The sequence below is a fragment of the Theobroma cacao genome, chromosome 8 (genome assembly GCF_053813885.1).
Source record: "Theobroma cacao isolate CCN51 chromosome 8, ASM5381388v1, whole genome shotgun sequence".
In the NCBI taxonomy this organism is placed as follows: Eukaryota; Viridiplantae; Streptophyta; class Magnoliopsida; order Malvales; family Malvaceae; genus Theobroma; species Theobroma cacao.
Window position 1 is genome coordinate 11,370,995 of NC_142646.1, and position 22,631 is coordinate 11,393,625.

At 33.3% G+C, this 22,631-nt stretch overlaps 1 protein-coding gene across 4 annotated transcripts; it reads left to right on the forward strand.

Moving 5' to 3' along the window:
- The first annotated feature begins 866 nt into the window (after positions 1 to 866).
- Positions 867 to 21,208, forward strand: LOC18592673 (Protein kinase superfamily protein). Of its 4 annotated transcripts, none has more exons than XR_016027998.1 (3): positions 867 to 2,267; positions 2,608 to 2,635; positions 20,886 to 21,208. XR_016027998.1 is itself a non-coding variant. In XM_018126339.2 (2 exons), the coding sequence occupies exon 1, from the start codon at positions 1,119 to 1,121 to the stop codon at positions 2,232 to 2,234; it is 1,116 nt and encodes a 371-aa protein (XP_017981828.2). In that variant the 5' UTR covers positions 867 to 1,118; the 3' UTR covers positions 2,235 to 2,267; positions 2,608 to 3,158. The 4 variants fall into 4 exon arrangements, 1 of the variants encoding a protein (XP_017981828.2); XR_016028000.1 differs by lacking the exon at positions 20,886 to 21,208 and adding an exon at positions 3,830 to 3,986; XR_016027999.1 differs by lacking the exon at positions 20,886 to 21,208 and adding an exon at positions 2,913 to 3,158.
- Positions 21,209 to 22,631: the final 1,423 nt, after the last annotated feature.

Below are 22,631 nucleotides of genomic sequence, written 5' to 3' on the forward strand. Positions count from 1 at the left end.
CATTAAATCAGTTTATGAAGTTTTTCTCTGTATGGGTGTGAGTGTGTTTACATATGCATTCATATATGGTCAAAATATCTCTCAGGTTTGTGTATTATAACGTTTTTCAAAGTTTAGTCTTTTTATTCAAAATTGATCAATCTAATATCCGCATTTCAACATTTTATGCAATTAAATCCTTCTGTTTAATTTCGTTTAAATTGATCGGTGTAAAGTGTCTGATAAAAAAAAAAATATTCTTGATCAATGTAATGAAAATATTAGATTGACTCAATTTCATATGCACGATGAGCGCGAGTAAATTATTAAATTTAATTATTGAAGATATAAAAAGATGTAAATCCATTCTCATATATGTATATATATATATATATATATATATATGTATGTATTATGCCCATGTAAGTAGACTACATTTGTATATATATAACTATGTATTTTTGTTTTCAAAATTTGCAGCAATTACGTACGTATTTGGATAACTCATAGTGCCTTTTCGTATTTTGCGGCACTATTTGTGTGAGTAAAACTGACTAAGGACCGGGGGATTTAAAATTCTGACGACTTTCAAAGGATGACTGACCACTTTTGTAGAATTGAATTGCGCCATGATTGTTATGGACCAAATTAGTGATTCCTTGGCTTTCTTTTCAAGGGGTACATGCTTCCAATAATAAACTGTTTTTCTAATATGTTGCATCGTAATTCAACAATAATTTCCTGGGCAAAATATTTGACCCATTTTTTTGACTACTTTCACCCACAAATGCTCATAGATAGACAGACACCTAAGTCACGGCGAAAGTGGGACCCAAAAACGCCTGCAACTGAACAAATGGGTCAGGGTCCACGTCAGGTAGATTTTGAAGTCTGCCATTTTCTTTTTTGTACCCAGTTCCTTCTCCTAAGATCACCCACATTGTATCCTTCCCCTCTCTTCCGTTGACTCGTGCTGTCCACGACTCCACCACCGTCGACCTTTCCCCTGCCCTCTCCCATCATTGAAAAACCAAGCCCTCACGCTTTGCCATTCGCCCTCTTCTCTCGCTCTCTCATGGCTGCTGCTCCCTCTTCTCTTCTTCCCATCTAATTTCTCTTTTCTTTGTTTCCGTTCCTCGATGGATCGAAGCCTTCAAGCACTTGTTGCAGCAATTTTGAGCTTCTTATTAGTATCTTTAATCCTAGCTTGCATTTTCTTAATCTGCAAATCCACCAAAAAACCCAACCGCCAAAATCCTCCTCAAACCCGATCCTTAACTCAAACCCGACCCGCCCCTAATCCACCCGACCCCTCAACATGCGACAGCGCCGCCTTCGACCCGTCTATCAACCGCCTCGACATGGAGGAACTCGCCACCGCCACCAAGAACTTTTCCTCAGACCTTATCATCGGTGACGGCAGCTTCGGCTATGTTTACAGGGCTACTCTCTCAAACGGAGTCACTGTCGCTATCAAAAAGCTCGACCCGAATGCTTTCCAGGGGCTCCGAGAGTTTCGAGCTGAGATGGAAACCCTAGGTAAGCTTCGTCACCCGAACATCGTGAAGATTCTCGGGTTTTGCTCGTCGGGTCTTGATCGGGTTTTGATATATGAGTTTATTGAGAAAGGGAGTTTGGACCAATGGTTGTACGACACGTCAGCAGCTGAGGAACAGGAAAACTCGGTTGGCCGGTTAACGTTGTCCTGGGAAACGAGGAAGAAAATTGTCAGAGGGATTGCCAATGGGCTGGCGTATTTACATGGGCTTGACACGCCCATCATCCATAGAGATATCAAGGCTAGCAATGTCTTGTTGGGTAAAAATTTCGAGGCTCATATTGCCGATTTTGGGCTCGCTCGGCAAATCCAGGAGGCCCATACACACGTGTCCACGCAGGTCGCCGGGACAATGGGATACATGCCGCCGGAGTACCGAGAAGGGAACACGGCGGCGACAGTTATGGCTGATGCTTACAGTTTCGGAATATTAATGATCGAGATTGCCACTCAAAATCGTCCCAATTGGCCCGTGAGATTCGAGGGGAAAGACGTAGGACTAGTGGAGTGGGCTAGAAAAATGGTGGATCGAAATCGACAAACAGAAATGGTATATGAAAAGATTCCGAGGAAAGGGTTAATCGAAGATGAGGTTAAGGAGTATTTTCGAATTGCATGTATGTGTACTAATGAGATTTCGAAAGAAAGGCCTGCCATGAATCAAGTTGTTGAGCTGTTGGATCAAATTGCAACATGAATTTGCATGCATTTGGACAATGAAGATAGTTTGGTAACATTCTTCCCTTCGTAAGGACGTTGTATTATTCTGTTCATGTGATAATATGTAAATAGCTTGTCAGCATTTAGCCATATCATTTCCATATATGGTTAGGAAAAAGTTTCCCCGACTTGGTGTTTGTAATTCAGGATTTAGAGTGGAATGCTCATAAAAATCCCTCCCTTTTTCTTTTTCTTTTTCCATTTGTGATGTATAATAAACTAAACAAAGCTTCTTACCCCCTCTCATCATTATATTGTTTTCAGCATTTTAACCCATTGGACAACTATACTTATCTTTGCATTCATTAGCTAAACAATCAATCTGACTTTCTTTGTTGGCTATATTGCAGAGATTCAGCTTCGTATCTTTTTTTACCGGTAAGGGCTGCTAGTTTTGCACTTACAAATTTCGCTTTGAATTCCCAATGCTATATATAGTCTTACATCTTCCATTAACTAAAATATTCATTTCTGTGCCTCTCAATCCATTCTTGACACGTGCCACAGATAGGGTAGCCACCTCATATTCATAAACTATTCATGGTTAGGATGATAGAGATTTAATTAATTAACTCCTTATCTCTATAAGTGTCCCCATGTGCTTTGCATTTAATTGTGGTTGTCCAAATTTCATATCTTAAACTAATGTCCTCAGCCAACCAAATTGAGACAATTCTAAGGGATGGCAATTTTTGCAACGTAAGATACTCTTCTTGACCTCAGCTGGCATATGGTTATAAATATATAATTTTGAACGGAATGTTGGTGCCGGACTTTGCTGCCTAGCTACGTGGTGCACCTAATTTTCTGCACTTGTTGGTCTTAACTTTGGTGTTTTGTTTTTTTTTTTTTATTGAATCGAATGTTTGGTTCAATAATAAGTTCATACTTTTATGCTTAATGAGACAGTTTGATTCCTCCTTTTCACAATAAAAAAATCGGATGGCTTTTTTTTTTTTTTAATTTGGGATAAATCTTGAAGGAGTGTGATTAGCATTAGAATTAACACTTGATATAAAAAGTAAAGAAGTGGAATTGTACCCAAATTATTATATATATATATATACACTTGTGAGCATAGAGTGTGTTGAATTGTAATTTTGAAGTACTATTATCTTTTATGTCGTAGTGTTTCTAGAAGTGCATGTACAATGTAAGTCTATGCTCATTGTTAGTGTTTGGGATTCCGGTTGAATAATCATGACATTATAATGTTCATCTACTTAGATGTGGGCAAACCTCTATAAAAAGGGGTTGTGATCATCATTTCATGCGATTAAGAGAGAATCAGGTCAAGTTGAAGTTAATATAATTGAGTGTTCGGTTGTTCGTAAACGAATCTATTTGTAAAGGAGCTTTGTGGAGCTTAGCCTCACATCTGCATAAAATATCATGTCAACTTAACCTCCCTTTGATATGCCCAACGTCACATTGTGTTTTCAATTGTTTTTTGTTTTCTCAAATTTATCTTCTTATGCCATATTAAATTCTTCGACGAGAATTTACTCTCTGTGAAGATAATAAAAAGTAATTTATATGCATCCACAATTTTATGGTTCATCTTTCTATAAGGTGAAGATTGAAGGTGTTTTAATGATGGAGCGATGGGCTTCGGCTTGGGGCTCATGCTCCCATTTTAGGTACAGAATTTTGCGGGGCTGAAGGTGTATCCCTAATTGATTGTGATGTTTGAACTTCATATCATTTTAAGTTTACCGAGGTTGAAATTTATCAAGGTTGTGCAATGTTGAGTTTTAGGTTGCTTAAAATTTAAATTTTTATTTAATTATATAGACAGCTCATCAATTTATTTTTTTGATTATATTCTAGATTTGTAGGAGTTAATTTAGGGATATTATTTTCTTTCTCTATTTTTCTCTTTCTGTTGGATTATTTTTTAATTTTTTATTTTCTAATTTTTGGTAATTTACTAGATTCCAAGACCTAATTTAGATAGGTTTTCTTGTATATAATTAGCACTTAGTAATTTCAATAGAGACATCAAAGAATTTTGTTTCATTCTTTATTTTTATGGTATTTATTGGCCAAAGCAGTTATGACAGATGCAACTCTAAAAGGTTCCTCAGAGGTGTCATCTGAACTTTCTAGAAATATGTCTTCTTCATCTGCGATTTCTACTGTTAAGGAAACCCATTCTCTCCAAATAACCCAACACAAACTCAATAGGGCTAATTTCCTTGAATGGTCTCAGTCGGTTATGCTAGTAATACGAGGCAATGGAAAACTTGGCTACTTAACGGGTACAAAGGCAACACCAAAGGAAGGAGCAACGGGTCATTCGGCTTAGGAGTTAGACAATTCCATGGTTATGGCATGGTTAATTAATTCCATAGAACTTAAGATCAGCTAGACTTATTTATTTTACAAGACAACAAAGGAGATATGAGATATGGCGCATCAAATGTACACAGATCTGGAAAACTCAACACAATGTTTTGAGGTTAGATTTCTCTTAAGAAACACAAAACAAGGTAATCTTTTAGTGACTGAGTATTTCAATACTTTGACTAAGTTATGGTAGGAGATGGATATGTTTTATGAAATAAATTGGTATTGTCTTGAGGACAACTTAAAAGTATAAGCAAATGCTTGAAAAAGAATGGGTATTTGATTTTCTTTATGGCTTAAGTAAGGAGTTAAATGAGGTATGAGGTCGATTTTTTAGGACAAAACCCTTTCGAAACATTAGAGAGGCATTTGCAGAGGTGAGAAGGGAAAAAAGCAAGAAACATGTTATGTTAGGAGTGACCATAGAGGTCATTTTAGATAACTAGTCCCAAAGTTCTGTTCTTATTTCAAAAAAACAAGAATTTTCCAATTCTGGTGATTAGCGTGGGAAATGGAAAAATGATAAAGCCTGGTGTGATCATTGCCAAGGTCCATATCATACTAGAGAAACATGCTGGAAGATACATTGAAAACGAGCAAATTGGAAGGCACATAAACAAGGTGAACAAAGCAGAGGTTTTCAAGTTGTTGCAAAGGAAAACAAGGTTGGAGAATCAGTTTTTAGAAAGGAACAACTTGAACAACTACAAGTCCGTCTTGCCTAACACCGAACTGGTGCACAAGTTCCAGCTTCAAATTGTTCTATAGCCCAGAAAAGTAATTATCCTTTACCTTGAGTACAATTTCTGAATCTAATGGCCCTTGGATTATGGATTCAAGGGCTTCGGATCATATGACTAGATGCCATAAGTCTTTTTCTACCTATGCCTAATGCTCGGAAACTTCAAAATTAGTGTTGCTGATGGTGCTTTATCATCTCTTGTTGGAAAAAGATCTGTAAATTTGGCTAATATGACATTAAAATCTGAACTATATGTCCCAAATTTAAAATGTAATCTAGTGTATATTAGCAAATTGATAAATAGTTTGAATTGTGTGGTTAAGTTTTATACATCATTTGGTGAGTTTCAAGATTTACTATCAAGGGGGACGATTGGCAATGCTAAGAAGCGTGATGGGCTGTACTACCTTGAGGATAATGGACAAGTGAATAAACAAGATCTAGCTCTAAGTGGTGATGACTCCTGTTTCCAGTAAGATTATGTTATGGCAAAATAGGTTAGGTCATCTTAGGTTTCCATATATGAAAAACTTGTTTCCTTCTCTATTCAAGAGTAAAGACATCAATTCTTTTCATTGTGAACCAAATGATTCATAACCTTTATTGATGACCATTTAAGAGCATGTTGGGTTTATCTTCTCAAAGAAAAATCAAATGCAGCTACCATTTTCCAACAATTCCATAAAATGATCCAAAACCAATTCAATACGTCAATTCAAATTCTTCGAACAGATAATGGTCAAGAATATTTCAATTCAATTCTTGGCAATTACTTAAAAAAAAATGGAATTTTCCACCAAAGTTCTTCTATCAAAACCCCACAACAGAATGGTATTGCTGAATGTAAAAATTGCCATCTGTTGGAGACTACATGTGCACTTATGTTCACAATTCATGTTCCTAAATAGTTTTAGGGTTAGGCAGTCTTAACTATATCATACTTGATAAACAAACTTCCATCCTGAGTCTTTCGATTTAAAACTCCTTTAAGTATCTTACTGGAAACCTACCCTCAAACTCAATTGTTCACCTCCTTGTCCCTAAAAGTCTTTGACTGCATTTCCTTTGTACATAATACCAGTCTTACCCGTGAAAAATTAAATCTTAAAGCTATAAAGTGTATCTTGTCTTTTCGGACATAACTGGAAATTAAGTTATAAAGTGTATCTTTGTTGGATATTCTTTTAGTCAAAAAGGGTACAAATGCTATTGTCCAACCACCGAAAACAAAATGTTTGTTTCCTTAGATGTCTCTTTCTTTGAAAATCAAACTTTTTATTAAATCCTATTCTTTAGGGGGAGATACTAGGAGAAGATAAGTTTTGGGATTGTCTTATTCCTCTTCCTGTAGTTGTTGACATACCTGAAACACCACTAGGAAATAAAAATCCTTTAGTTATGGCATCAATAGATTTTGGCTTAGAAATAAGGGAAGATCCAAATGGGCTTAATTAACAACAATCAAAGCTTTGTGTTTATTCATCAAGAAACAGAAAGCCTTAAGAAGTGTAAGCTTTCACTCATCAATCATGTAGGCAAGAGTCCAATCCACAAGTAAATGCTGAAACTGAAATTGAAACTGAAATTGAAACTGAAATTTTTGGTGCTGGTGATACTTCTAATTTGCGTTAAGTGGAAACTCAACCTAATAAGTTGCATATTCCAATAGTTTTTAGGAAAGGGGTTAGATCATGCACCCAACATCCTATTTCTAATTACGTATCTTATAGCCAATTGCCACAAGTATTCCGAGCTTTGACAGAAAAGGTTTCTAAAAAATAGTCAAGAAGCTTTTGAAAAACCAGAATGGAGGGTTACTGTACTTGAAGAAATAAGAGCCTTAAAAATGAATGAAACTTGGGATGTAATGGAGTTACTTGAGGGTAAGAGTTTTGTAGGGTGTAAATGGGTGTTTACCATTAAGTATAAGTCAGATGGTGAAATAGAAAGACACATGGCTTGTCTAGTTGCCAAAGGATTCACTCAAGTTTTTGGGGTGGATTACACAGAAACGTTTGCTCCAGTTGCAAGGTTAAACACTATAAGGGTACTATTATCACTAGCTACTAATCTTGACTGGGTACTACATCAAATGGATGTCAAAAATGATGTAAAAAATGCCCTTCTCAGTGGAGAGCTTGATGAAGAGGTTTACATGGATTTGCCTCCAAGTTTTGAAGAGGCAATTAGCAACAAAAAAATATGTAGATTGAAGAAATCACTATATGGATTAAAACTATTGCCGAGAGCTTGGTTTGACCATTTTGCAAAATCTACAAAGAGGTATGGTTATCAACAGGGACAAACTGATCATACTCTTTTTTTCAAGCATTCACAAGATGGAAAGAAAACTATCTTGATTGTTTATGTGGATGATATTATTTTAACCGAAGATGATACAAAAGAAATGGAAAGGCTTAAGAAAACTCTTAGGAGTGAATTTGAAATAAAAAACCTTGGGCAACTAAGATATTTTTTAGGGATGGAAGTGGCAAAAAGCAAGAAAGGTATTATTATCTCTCAAAGAAAAGATAAAAGGATGCTTGATTGCAAACCAGCTGAAACACCCATAGTTATAAACATGAAGCTTGGAAGAACAAGAAATGGAATTCTAGTATATAAGGGGATATATCAACGTCTAATAAGAAGATTGATTTATTTATCTCACACATGACCAGATATTGCATTTGTTGTAAGTGTAGTGAGCCAGTATATGCATTCTCCGAGTGAAGGACATCTTGAAGCAGACAACCGAATCTTGTGGTATCTAAAATCTACACTTGGTAAAGGCTTGTTCTTCAAGAAAAATGAGATGAGAAGTGTGGAGGCATTTACTGATGAAGATTAGGCAAGTTTAGTTGAGGATAAGAGGTCTGCATCTGGTTGTTGTACATAGGTTTAGGGGAACCTGGTTATTTGGAGAAGCAAGAAGCAACCAGTTGTAGCCCGCAGCGGCGCAGAAGCAGAATTTAGAGCCCTTGCAGAAGGAACTTATGAGTTGATTTAGTTAAAGAGGCAAATGGAAGAATTGAAAGTGCCCAGTATGAGACCTATGAATCTATATTGTGACAATAAAGCTGCAATAAGTACTGCACATAATCCAGTTCATCATGACCGAACAAAGCATGTGGAGATAGATTGACATTTTATCAAAGAAAAAGTAAAGGATGGGGTAATTTGCATGACTTATGTGCTTACTAAACAACAAATAGCTGATGTTCTAACAAAAAGGGCTGCCTAGATCGAGTTTTGAAGTGCTATTAGACAAGCTGGGAATGACCAACATCTATTCACCTACTTAAGGGGGAGTGTTGACAACTCATCAATTTAGTTTATTGACTACATTCCAGATTTGTAGGAGTTAGTTTAAGGATATTATTTTCTTTCTCGATTTTCCTCCTTTTGCTAGATTATTTTCTGATTTCTTGTTCCTTAATTTCTAGTAATTTACCAAATTCCAAGACCTAATTTAGATAGGTTTTCTTGCATATAGTTAGCACCTAGTAATTCCAATAGATACATTAGAGAATTTTGTTTCGTTTTCATATTAGAATTTTTGTTTGCACATGACATTGAGTAATTGTATAGTTTTAAATTTCTTGTTTCATAGAGTCCTAATTCTATTCGACTTTGAACCTTTATATTGTAAAAAAAAAACACTCTATAACTTTATCTTTTGTTTTAGATGGAGCTAGAATAGGAGTGGGTGAGTATGGGTGAGCATTTTTGTGAGGTTATTAGGAAAGGATGTACAAAGAGTCTTTAGGTTAGTTTCAAAAACTATTAAGATAGATTTTATTATATTTTAATTTTTCAATAGTAGACAAGCTATTTCATTTTTGTAAACATAGGCAAGAGGTCAAACCATGTAACTTTTTGTGTTTTTTTATGTACTTGATTTCTTTAAATATGGATGTTGAAAGTTATTAGTTCTATGAATTTCTTAATTGAGAAGTTTGATGCGAAGATTAGTTTCACGTAGTGCTAGAAAAGGATGAATGATCTTTGTTGCAGTAAGGTTTGATGCGTCTTTTGTTAAGGAAGGAGAAAGGGCTACCAAATGACATGAAGAATGTTGAATCAATAGAGTTAGAGAAAATGTGTGTTAACACTATTTGGCTTTGTATTAGGATAACATGCCATTGGCAAAATCTACAAATTACATGGAAGATGGGTTATAATTATATGTGAATGAGTACCAAAGTAAGATTTCATTTATTGAAGAAGTGATGAAAGTATCCCATGGTGGTGAAACAACGAAAAATTTTGCTAGTGTTGGTCAATTGTAGGGATTGCTAAGGGCCCTTGCAAAGTCAATAAGTGCCATTGACTTTAAGGTTACACATGTGCATTGGTCTTTTTGTGGAATTGATTGTTGGATCATGCTTGATTTGTTAGGTGTAGTTGAGGTAATTTTGACGGCTAGTGGCTTGTAAAGTCTTTAGCTTGGAGAGTTGTTCAAAGTGTTAAAGTAAGTAGAGTAGGAGAGTTGCAATTGTGTGCAATTGGTGGAAGAAGTTTAAAGAGTTTGAATTCAAGTCAAAAGTTGAGCTTTGTTGAGTTTTAAGTTAATTACAATTCAAAAGATCAAAGTACCTAGGAAGCCCCTGTACTATAATGTTTGGTTCAATTTAGTCCTATTAAAAATTTTGTTAATTTAGTCTCTTCAGTTTTGACATTTGGTGTATCTAGATCCTTATAAGTAATTCTGTCTAAGTTGGTCGTTAGAGATGTCGATGTAGTGCTGATGTGGCCTTGACATGTGTTGACATGATGTTGGCATGTCAAAAATAATTGTTTTTGGTAAAAAAATTGACCATGTGGATTTTCTTTTTCTTTCTTGCTCATTTCTTTTTTTCTTTTTCCTTTTATCCAAAACTACATCGTTTTGATGGGGTTATTCAAAGCACATTTAATTCTTTTTTCTCATTTTTCTTTCTCTACATTGCTTTCCTTAAGATCAGCGCCCTTTACATCCAGATTTCAATCGACAATCATCGTTGTCGTTGATTGTCGATTGTCAATCTCCAAGGGTCAAAAATTCAAAAAAAAAAAAAAACCACAAAACTCTTTTCTCACCCTCTTTCTTTTAATTGAGATATTTTTTTTTGAAATCCATCTTGATATTCTTTGATTTAAAAAAGAAAACCGTCCCAAAAAATAAATTTTTCTAAAAAAGAAAACCCCTTCTCTTACTTGTTTGTTTTTTGTTATGCTGTGTTGATTTTTCTTGGAATTGGAAGTGGGAATGAGACTTGACGAAGCTTAAAGGGTTATACTTGGTTTCATTACACTTTCTTTTCTACTCATCTCAGTGTCGAAAGCTAAAAGAAGAGGGATAACGACACAAGTAAAAGACTAGGATTGAACATTGAGGCTTTTGGTGGTTGGCTTGTTCTCAATTTAGACAAGATTTTACCAATTAATGTCAAAGTGGTTTGAGTTTGAATTTGAAGAAGCATTCTACATAAAATTTGTTCTTTTTACCAAATTAATACATATCTTAAATGGAAAATTTGTATCAGCTGAGGGACTTTTCCATTTTGGAAATGTTGGTTATGAATTTGGGGGTTTTTCTTTTTCTGGTGCCTTTGGTTTTTGGAAATTGATCACAAAAATTTTGTTGGGAATAAAGAATTTACAAAACCTTAATTCTAAGATTCTGTTTGTAAGAAGATAGAAAGAATTTCATATTTGATTTAGGATTTGCATGATTGGTCGAAGAATATAGTTCCAAGGTTGAGTTGTACAAAAATCCAAGAGTAACATGTAATTATTTAACACTTGAAACCTACTCTGGATTCCTTATGTGTGAATCTATTAGTGTTGAGATGCCATTAATAACATATTCTCATATGATACTCCAAATCTAAAGCAAGGAAGTGCACACTATTGTCGAATTTACCATACAAGTGCATGTATCGATAATAAGTAATATAATAGAAAGTAAAGTTCATTTCCATAGAAAATTGTCTAAATATTTTTGCTAAGTACTAAAATTAAAATAATTTAATCTTATCAAACAACTAAATTTAAAGCTGTTGAAAATTAAAGAAAGTAAAATTGAAATTGAAAGCAAAAGTAACAATCTAACTAGAATCAATTAATCAAAAGTCTAAAATCACAATATTTCCTCAATATTTCATCTGAATCTCTTTGACTCTCTTTTTACTTACTAGATAGGCTTAAGTTGTTAACTTAAGGTTCTAATATATTTATAAGTTTTTTCTAATATTCTTATAAAAATATCTTTCTTAACCAACCTACTATATTTCTATGCAAATTGAAATTAAGAAATACTCATTAAGTTTAGACTCTAATTATGGCTACATATGACATGTAAGTGCATTCCTACCTTATATGTGAATCAAATCAATCATCCCATGTAATTGATATTAAACATATGTTATTTCATCCATGGCTTACTCTAAACTCTCCCTTTTAATTTCGTTTAGGTTTCCAAATCAATTTAATTGGTGATCAAACAATCAGATGCGTTAAGAATAGGATTGAAATAAACAACTTAAACACTATCAATCATAAGCAAGAAAGAACATTAAAAATTCAAATTACGTATTGGGTTCAATTGTGATTCAAAATTAAAAATTTAGTTCCACATAACTTAATGCCCTGACTTAAGCAAAGGACTTAGAGCATGAAAACTAAGTTACTTAGTAAGTTAGGTAAAATAATGTGCATATGATTGATGAATAAATTTTTCCCATGCATTCATGTTATGAATTGTTATTGTATTGATGTGAATTGTATGTGCTGAGTTTCTATGAATGTAATAATAGATGGATAATGAGAGTTTGCATGCATTATGAGAGAAACAGCCTATGGTGATACTTAACTTGATTGAAATCAAATGTCCAAAGGCTCAATTGGGCATTGGTTATGCCTTGATATATTGTAATGTGCTTAAGATTGGTATGCGATTACATCCATGTACAAAATTATGAATTTGGATATGCATGACAAGATGTGGAAACATAAATGGGAATTGGTTTTATTTGTATAATGAGGGGTGTGTTAGTGCAGCTACATGCCATGTGGTTTAGATTTCTTTATAGACAATTATTCTGAGATTTATATTTTCAGTGGAATAAGTAGGTGGTTTCTTAGATAATGTATATACATTTGACGTTAGTGTTGGAATAGATTTGCTGAGATAGGTATTGAAGCACATATGGTAAAGGAAATGATGGATAAATGAACTAAGTATGGTTTATTGAATGTGCTAAATGCTATATGGGATTAAATTAGGTTGTGGAGATTGGAATGAATGTGATAGTAGTGATGTTCAAGGCCAAGCCTTATGGGAAAAAAGGAATAAGATCAGTGGTGGAATAAGATTGATTGGGCATTCTATAAGTTACCAAGGATAATTGGCAGAATCCTTGTACGATGGTTTTAAGTTATCAAGGATAATAGGCAGAATCCTTAATATGGTGGTTCCAAGGTTAATACCCAATATCTTTGTGCTGTGATTTTAAGTTTCCAAGGATAATAGGCAGAATCCTTGGTACTGTGGTTCTAAGGTTAATAACCAATATCCTTGTGCTGTGGTTTTTAGTTACCAAGGATAATATTCAATATCCTTGAGTTGTAGCTTCTAAGGTTAAGATTCAATATGTTTAGTTTGTGATTCTAAGTTACCAAGGATAGTAAGTAATATCCTTGAGTTGAGGTGTATATCATGCACAAACTTTGGGAGAAGGACTAAATTGAAAAGAAAGAAAATATTTGAGGATTAAATTCAAATAAAGAAAAGTTAGAGGGCTAAATTGAAAATAAAATAGATATTCAGGAACTGAATTGAAAATAAAAATAAAGTAGAGGTTGAATTATGTAAATAGAGTAAAAAGCAAAGACTAAAGGGCAATTAATCCATTATGTTCATCCAAGTGGGGGCTATTATATTTTATCTTTGGTTTGCTCACCCATCACTCATTAGTTTGAAAAGGTTTTGAGTTCTTTCTTGGTTGAAGGTTCCAAGCTTTCCCTTTTGATTTTCCACCATTCCTACTAGTGAATTGGAGCTAGAAAAGTGGGAAATTATGCAAGAATAAGTTTTTTTAATTCTTGAACTTCAAGTTGACTAATTATAATTCTAACATTGGTGTTGTTCCAGCATTGTCTTATCTCCTTAAGCTTGAAGGTTTTGGAGATTTTGATGGTTTTAATCTTGCTATTAAGGTAAAGATTTGATGTTTAATAGATTAAGATATTTGAGGTTTGTTGTTGGAAGCATGGAAATGAGTTAAATATTTCATTAGTGTGCTAGAAAAATTTATTTATGAATATTAATGAATGCTAGGAAGTTTTGGGAAATTTAAATTGGAGTTTTATGGATTTAGAGTATAGAGAACAAGTACAATTTAGTTACGTAAGGTATTCTAGGACTTGCTGAGCTGGAAATGTGTTAATTCAAGATGAGTTTACTGGACTTGTCTCAATTACCAATAAGTTTGTTGGAAATGTGGTAGAAAAATGCTTTAGAGAATCTTATGTAGTACTTATTAGAAAAAAATGATTATAAATTAAGTATATGTTTGATATTTATGCATTGGTTGAACGATACACTATCTTGGAGCACCAAGTCTAGTAAAATGAAGATTCAGTTTCTTGTACAAACAGAATCGTGGTATAGGTAAAACTATAAGGTGAGTGGATATTGCATTAAAATGATTTTTGAAATGCATGAAATGAGGTTTAAGTATGTTATTATGTAAAGGCTTTAAAGAAAATAATTGCATGGGGACAAGTTGATTTCTTTATGATCAAGCCTTAGAATAGGATGAGATTTTTAAGATGCTGAAGTGCATGTTTTGAGTTATAAAATGACTTGTGACTGAGTGCTATGTCATGTATAAAATGGTTTCATGTGAATGTTGTTGTCAATTATGCATACACAAGTATACGTATCGAATAAGTAATATAGATAGTAAGTCTAGATTATCGTTCTCACAAGGAATTGTTTCTAAATTTTCACTAAGTACTAAAATTATGACAAATTAATCTTATTCAAGTAACTTGATGTTTTAGAAAATTAATTAAAACCAAATTAATTAACAAAAATTAAAAATTCACTTGAGAAAGGCAATATATTAAAACCTATGATTATGGGTTCATTCAACACTTCTTCTGATGCCAGCTTCTCTTATTATTTATATTCATGGGTGGTTTTACTGACCTAAAATCCAAAGCTATTTACAATTCTCCGTCAAGATGCTTGCACAAATATCTTACTTAATTGGGTCACTATATGTCTATAAGAATCAATTAAATAAGGTTCATTAAGCTAGTGTTCTAATTTGGCTATGTATGGCAATTGGCATATGTCTACTTGAAATGTGAATCAGATCTCTTAAGTGACGTGAACATACATTATTCAAACCTTAGTATAATCTAAAATCTCTCTGTCAAGTCTCAATTAGAATCACAAAATCAGTTAATTGTTGGTTAGCCAATCAAAAGCATTAAGACCAGATTTAAATAAGCAAAATTATACCCATTCATAATAAATAAAAGAAAAATAAATACTAAAACTACATGTTGAAATCCACCACAATCCTAGAAAAATAATTTAGTTCATAATATCTAATAAAAAAATATCTAAAAAAATTTCACCATGAATCCAATTCAAAGAAAATAAGAGAAATACAAAAATAGAGAAATAAACTAAGTATTGAGCTTTATGATCTCAATTCTCTCTCAAACTCTCTTATTTTCTTGCTTTGTTCTTGGCTTTTTTCTCTAGAGTAGTTGCTTGCTGCCTCTTCCCTTTAGAACCTTTGAGAAATGCCCTTTAAATATGCTCCAAAAGCCCTAGTTTCCAAAATCCCATCAAAAATAGATTTTTGGTAAGTCGTCGGGTGCCACGACCTTGTCTTTTGGGCACTGCAGTGCCCTACTCTCTGGTGGCACTATGGTGCTCCTCTCTTATGCTGTCTCTACTTCACTGTTTCATCTTGTGACACGATTTTTGGCTTCTTCCAGGTTGAACTGGGCAAAGTAATAAACATGAAAGTTGTAGCCCTGTATCTTAGATTTTGAATGGTCTAAGAATCACGGCATTTTGACTTCTTAATTGGAAGATATGCTCAAAATACCGGATCATGTTTAGTCTATGTAGCCTGCTACAGTGCTCCAACTTCGACAAGGAGTTTGACCCTGATCCAATCAGAACTGGGCAAAGTGGTATATACTAAAGTTGTATCCCTTTCTTCTAAGTTTCCAATGGATCAAGAATTGCATCAATTAGACTTCTGTAGCTTAAGTTATCCTCTAAATACTACAACATATACAAACAAAGCCATCACTATACTTGCACGGATTTTTATCAAATAAGCCTTTTTCATCAAATTCCCTACAAAAGCAATAAGAGAAATTAGCAATAACTTCTCTTAAAGGAATTTAAAACAAAATGACATAAAATACTAAAATAAATTAAATCAAACTAATCAACATGTAATCTAATTTAATTATGAAAAACACCCAAATTACTTAAATCCAAACCTAAAATCTCAAAGAAGTAGCTACTTAAGCCTCAAAATGTGTCAAAATAACTCTAGGTAGTAGAGTTATCATACCCTTGAACTGAAAATTTTGCTAGTCCTTGAGAAAAACATAAAATAAAATATAATAACTTAAATGGAGAAAACACTTAACGAGAAATCAATTGCACCAATTCAATAATCACCTATATTATCCTCAAATGTTAATCCAAATTCTCAATTCCAACAACACACAAATGTTATTCAAGTTCATGTCTCAATGCTAATGCAAGCTTATCGTTAATTGGATTTCCATGTGTGTGTGTGCAATCTTTTCACTTAGAATATTGTACAATCCGAATATGTTTATATTTATGCAAAATTAAAATTAGTTAAATGCCATAAGTTTGCTTTTCATCTTTCTCTCCATTAATATAAACTAATACTAGGTTAAAGATCAATAGGACTTTAACTAGCTTATAATGTATGGCTAGGGTTAAGGTTGAATATTGGATAATGTATAGCTCAAATCACCTTAAGCACATAGTCAATTTAGGACTTATTAAGAGCTTTATTTTCCTTCACCTAGTATACTCCTTTCTTCATCAACATTTTTCTTTTGTTCAACACTTCATTATTTTTCTTCTTCTTTCTTTCCTCTTTTTCTTTTCTCAATTTCACACCCTTAAACTTATTTCTTTTATTGGGTAGTGAGATGAATACAATCATATTTTTAAACTTTTCATCATTTTTCATTTTTACTACCTCTTTCATTATTTAGCTCATAACATTCCTAAATTGACTTATGTACTTAGGAATGAGGGATGCAAGAATTGTTGAAAATATTTATATAAGAGGGTCTAGGTTGAAAATTAAGTGTTCAAACAAAGAAAAGGTATCATTAGGCTCAAAGGGAGAAAACTAAGGATAATTTATGTAAAGGAAGGCTACAAAAGGCTCATTGGGTCCAAAAATGGCCTAAATCATCTCCTTAACTAAGTGTAGCCTAGAATTTCATCTCAAGAGAGAATCAAACAAATTTTAGAACTTAATACATAATTAAAAAATTCACATTCACATAAACCTTCTCTAAATACGTACAATGAATCTAAGCAAAAGACATAATGCTCAAATTGTAGAAATCTAATCCTAACAATGAAGATTAGCATAAAAATCTACATAATACTCAAACAATATTCACATTTGCAAAGAATTAAGATAAATTATAACTAGGTTTCCATCATTGAATAGGTAAATTAAAAGAAATTGGCGTAACGAATTCTAGCTCAAAATCTTAAAATATACATAAAATTAAAAAAAAAGATTTATGAAAATAAACTAACCTAAAAATATCACAAAAACTAATAACAATAAAACCCTCCCCCAAACTTAAATTGCACATTGTCCTCAATGTTAAAAGCTAAAAAGAATAAAGAAAACAAACTCCATTATCGATGGTGGCAATGCATTGAAAGTTCTAATTTTCTTTCTCATTATGTTCATGCTTTCCAAACTTGTATACTCAACAAAACAAGCTAGGGAGAGGTTATAACTACTTATTTAAATAGAAAAATAAAATCTAACTAAAATAACAACTAAATTTAAAAGGATATAGCTTAGGTTGCCTCTCAAGAAACGCTTCTTTATAGTCAATAGCTTGACTTTGGTTGAGGTCTTCATTCACCCTTTAAGGAGGTTTGAGTTTGCATGAAAAAAGATCGAGGTGTGAAAGTAGCCTCCTCCTAAGATGAGGTTGTAGTGGCTTTAACTCAAGATTTGGTTCTTGCTCAACTCAATGTGGTGAAATAGGCTGACTTTTACTTAACTTCTTAAATTGAGTTCTTCTTGAATAATGCACTATTGGTGTAGCCTTCAAAACATGTGTAATATTTATGAGTTCTTCATTCTTGTCCTTTATTGTTTCATCTTGAACTAAACAAGCTTCGAGGAGTTTCGTTGGATTTTCCATACCAACAGCTTCTTTAGGTAACTCATCAACTGTATCCAAAAAGGGAATGTGAGGAACATATGGATTGACTTGTGGTGGTGTAGATACTTTTTCCTCTTGCTTAGCTTCTTCATCTTGAACTTGATTGTGGGAAGTATTCTCTTGATCTACTTTATCTCCATCATCTACCATATTCTTGTCATTTACCTCATTAAGATGCTTACCATATTCTTTTCTTCTAGGATTAGGCGTAGTGTCATTTGGTAAAGTTTTTTGAGGCCTATTGTTGATGTCATGAATAAGTTGACTCACATATGTCTCAATATTTCTCATTGAAGCTTCATTACTTTGAATGACTGCATCCATATTTGCCATGTATGCATTATTCTTGGTCATGTATTACATTAACATTTCTTCCAAAGTTGGCTTCTTCTCAAGTATAGGAGCTCTAACTTGTGACTGAAAACCTTTATGGAAAATAAATTGTGATGAATATGTAGGACCTTGATCATTACTCCATGAAAAATTTGGGTGATTCCACCCTGAGTTGTAACTATTGGAATATGAATTATATTGTTGCCCATTGAAGCTTCCATCAAATTGCATTCATTCATAATAAGCTGGATAGCAATCACTGGAATGCCCATCTCCACAAAGCTCACATGTCACACAAGGGCTCTAAAAAACATTCACACCCCAAGTGTCAATTTTTTGAGACAAAGCATCTACTTAGGTGGTCAAAGCATTATAGCCAATTCATAATTACTAGCAACCCTCATAGGCTTAAATTGTTCAAATGGCCATTGATAGTTATAATAATTCACCTCAACCAAAAGTACTTGAAAATAAAAAAAAAACTTGAATTAAGATTAATTTGTGAATATTAATATTATCAAAATAATAGAAAAATGAATCCCTGACAACTGCACCAAATACTTATTGTCAATTTTGCACGTGCAAGTATACGTATCGAACAAGTAATATGATAGTATGTATAGATTATCGTTCCCATAGGGATTTGTTCCTAAATTTTCACTAAGTACTAAAATTATGACAAATTAATCTTATTCAAGTAACTTGATGTTTTAGAAAAATAATTAAAACTAAATTAAAGAAAATACTAAATTAAATAACAGAAACTAAAAATCCACTTGAGAAAGGCAATATATTAAAACCTAGAATTATGGGTTCATTCAATACTTCATCTGATGCCAACTTCTCTTATTATTTACATTAATGGATGGTTTTACTAACTTAGAATCCAAAGCTATGTACAAGTCTCTGTCGAAATGCTTTTACAAATACCTACCTTAATTGGGTCACTATATGTCTATAGGAATCAACTAAATAAAGTTCATTAAGCTAGTGTTCTAATTTGACTATATATGGCAATTGGTGCATGTCTAACCGAATCGCGAATCAGATCACCTAAGTGACGTGAACATACACTATTCAAACTTTAGTTCAATATAAACTCTCTTTATCAAGTCTCAATTAGAATAAAAAATCTGTTAATTGTTGGCCAGAAATCAAAAGCATTGAGAGCAAATTTGAATAAGCAAAACTATGCCCATTCATAGTAAATAAAAGAGAAACAAATACTCAAACTACATGTTGAAATCCACCACAATCTTAGAAAAATAATTTAGTTCAAAATATCTAATAAAAACAATATCCAAGGAAATTTAATGATGAATCTAAGTCAAGGAAAATAAGAGAAACACAAAAATAGAGAAAGAAACTAAGTATTGAGCTTCATGATCTCAATTCTTTCTCAAATTTTCTTGTTTTCTTACTTTGTTCTTGGCTCTTTTTCTCCAAAGTATTTGCTTGCTGCCTACCCCTATCAAAACCTCTAAAAAGGCCTTTTAAATAGCCTCCAAAAGCCCTAGTTTCCAAAATCTCGTCAAAAACAGATTTTTGATAAGTCGTTGGTGCCACGACCTTGTCTCTTGGGCGTTGCGGCGTCCTACTCTCAAGTGGCACTATGGTCCTCCTTTCTTATTCTGTCTCTACTGCACTGTTTCATCTTGTGAATAAATTTTTTCCTTTTTTCTAGGTCGAACTGGGAAAAGTAGTAAACATGAAATTGTAGCCCTGTATCTTAGTTTTCGAATGGTATAACAATTACATCATTTTGACTTCTTAATTGAAATATATGCTCAAAATACTATATCATGTTTAGTCTGCGCAGATTGCTATAGTTCTCCAACTTCGATAAGGAGTTTGATCTTGATCCAATCAGAACTGGGTAAAGTGGGAAACACTAGAGTTGTGGCCCTTTCTTTCAAATTTTTAGTGGATCAAGAATCGTATCAATTTGACTTTTGTAGCTCAAGTTATCCCTGAAATACTACAACATGTACAAATGAAGCCATCATTATACTTGCAAGGATTTTCATCAACTGAGCTTTTTTCATCAAATTTCCTACAAAAGCAATAAGAGAAATCAGTAATAACTACTCTTAAAGGAATTTAAAACAAAATAACGTAAAACTAAACTAAAATAATTAAATCAAACTAATCAACATGTAATCTAATTTAATTATGAAAAACACCTAAATTACTCAAATCCAAACGTAAAATCTCAAAAAAGTTACTACTTAAGCCCCAAAATGTGTCAAAATAACTCTAGATAGTAGAGTTATCAAATGTCATGTTTGATGATGCATTGCATGGCCTTGGTGGGGTGGAAGTAAAGCACCAAAGAAAGAGGTCAAAGCACCTAATTAAAAAGTAAGGGTCGAAATACCCTAAATGTGCATTTAGCCTTTGTGGGGTCGATAATACCACTAGAGTTACATGCACGATGATTAAGGTTAAGTATGCATTCTGCCATGAAGTTGCAAATGATGTGTGTGATGCTTGATGTATGTTTTATGGGAAAAAATCCACATGTATGCATTCTTATGTATGTTTTGATGGGTAAGACCCAATTGCATCATAGTTTTGTGTAGGGAAAATATGCATGCTTGCTAATGAATGTTCATGGATTTGAAAGTCAATTCCTTGTTGTTGGTTGTTCCCTTCCATATTCCTCACTAAGTAATTGTACTCACCATTTCAAAAATTCATGTTTTGTACATACAGAGCACCTCTAGTCTTAAACATGAGAAGGAGTTACGTATATCTTTTGGTAGGTGAAATGACCATGGCATTCGGTAAGATTTTCGACGCCCGTGTCACTCTATTAGAGTTTGTAGATGGGCCTATATGTGGTTTGGTTGTTTGACCTTGCTTATGTATATGTGCACTATTATGTGATAAGTTGTAAATACCTAGTTTAAGTCAAGGTAGCCACGAGTTGGCAAGCCCATAATTAGTTTATGAAATGTCGATTCTAAGTGGCAACAAATGTTTTTGGCACAAGGTCGTGCTTAATGTACATATATGAAATGTTATGTTTTAAATCATGACTTAAGTAATGTTATGATGCATTTGGAGTTAGAAATGATAAGTTAAGTGATAATGACAATGTATGAAGCTTACGTGGGCTTGGTGGATTACCTCCATTAAGTTCTCGTGTCGGTCACAGCTCAGGACAGGGTCGTGACAATAACTACTAAAAACATCATCCAAAAAAGTTTAACTGTCAAAATTAAACAAAAAAAAGTATAAAGATAACAAAAAAAAAAAAGAAAGAACTCTAAGATTTGTCAAGTCTTCAATCTGCAATCTTTCTTGTTTTTCTTGCTTTATTGCTAGCTTGAATGCCTTTTTTTTCCTTCAAAAAAATCTTGCTTAATTCTCCTTAAAACATGCTTCTAAAATAGGGGTTAAATAGAGCTCAAATTTGTATAGAAATAGAAGTCCAAATGAATGAAAACTCCTCTCTTTGACATGCAAGCACTGCAGCCTTCTCTCATTGGGCGCCGTGATGCTGTGTTGACGATCTCTTTGTTTTTTCAGCTTTTCCTTTTAGTCATTGCAATGCTGCCTCCTTGGTGGCCATGACATTGAGTCTTTTATCCATTCAAAGCGTACATCCCTTGTCGGGTTGCCACAACGCTCTATGCTTTTACTTGAATTTCTAGGTTTTCTTGCACTACTTCAACTTGTGATGCAATTTTCTCACTTTTTGAGGATGAACTAGGTAAGGTGGTAAACATGAAAGTTGTAGTCCTACCTCTTAATTTTCCAATGGTTCATGAATCATGTTAATTGAACTTTTTTAATGGAAGATATGCTTGAAATACTGGAACATGTGCAGTGGAAGTCCGCACCATGAATGCATTCTTCTTCACAAAATATCACACTTTTCATAGCACACTTATAAAGCAACCTACTAACTTAAATAAGAACTAAACTTAAAGCAAAATATCATAAAATAACTTAAAGCAATTGAACCTAATATAATTTACTAAAAGAAAATAAGTGACTAAAAATAACTAATACTTAAACTAATCTCAAGAACTTAGACAAAATACACCCAAAATTGTGATCAAATAACTCTATCAAATAGAGTTATCACACTTCTAAACTTAAGATTTCCCTACTCCTTGAGCAAAACCTAAAAGAAACTAAACAAAAACGAAAGCAATTTAAATGATGAAAGCAATCATAAATAAGCAAATTAATTGGAAACAAGTAGCACCAAATCAATGATTTGCATAATTTCCTTAAAAGTATATCTATAAATCTCTAATTCAAGGCAAAATATAAGCATCATTCAAGTTCATGTTTCAATTCAAATCAAGCTCATTCTCAAAAGGGTTTTCGTGTCTATGAGCAATCTTTTACAAAGAATATCATCCAATCCAGATAAGTTTATGCCAATGCAAAATTCAAATTAGAACTTGAACTCCATAAGTTCGCTTTTCATCTCTTTCTCCACTA

Coding starts and splice junctions, on each gene's coding strand:
- LOC18592673 (XM_018126339.2), top strand. CDS start 1,119: ATGGATCGAAGCCTTCAAGCACTTGTTGCAGCAATTTTGAGCTTCTTA.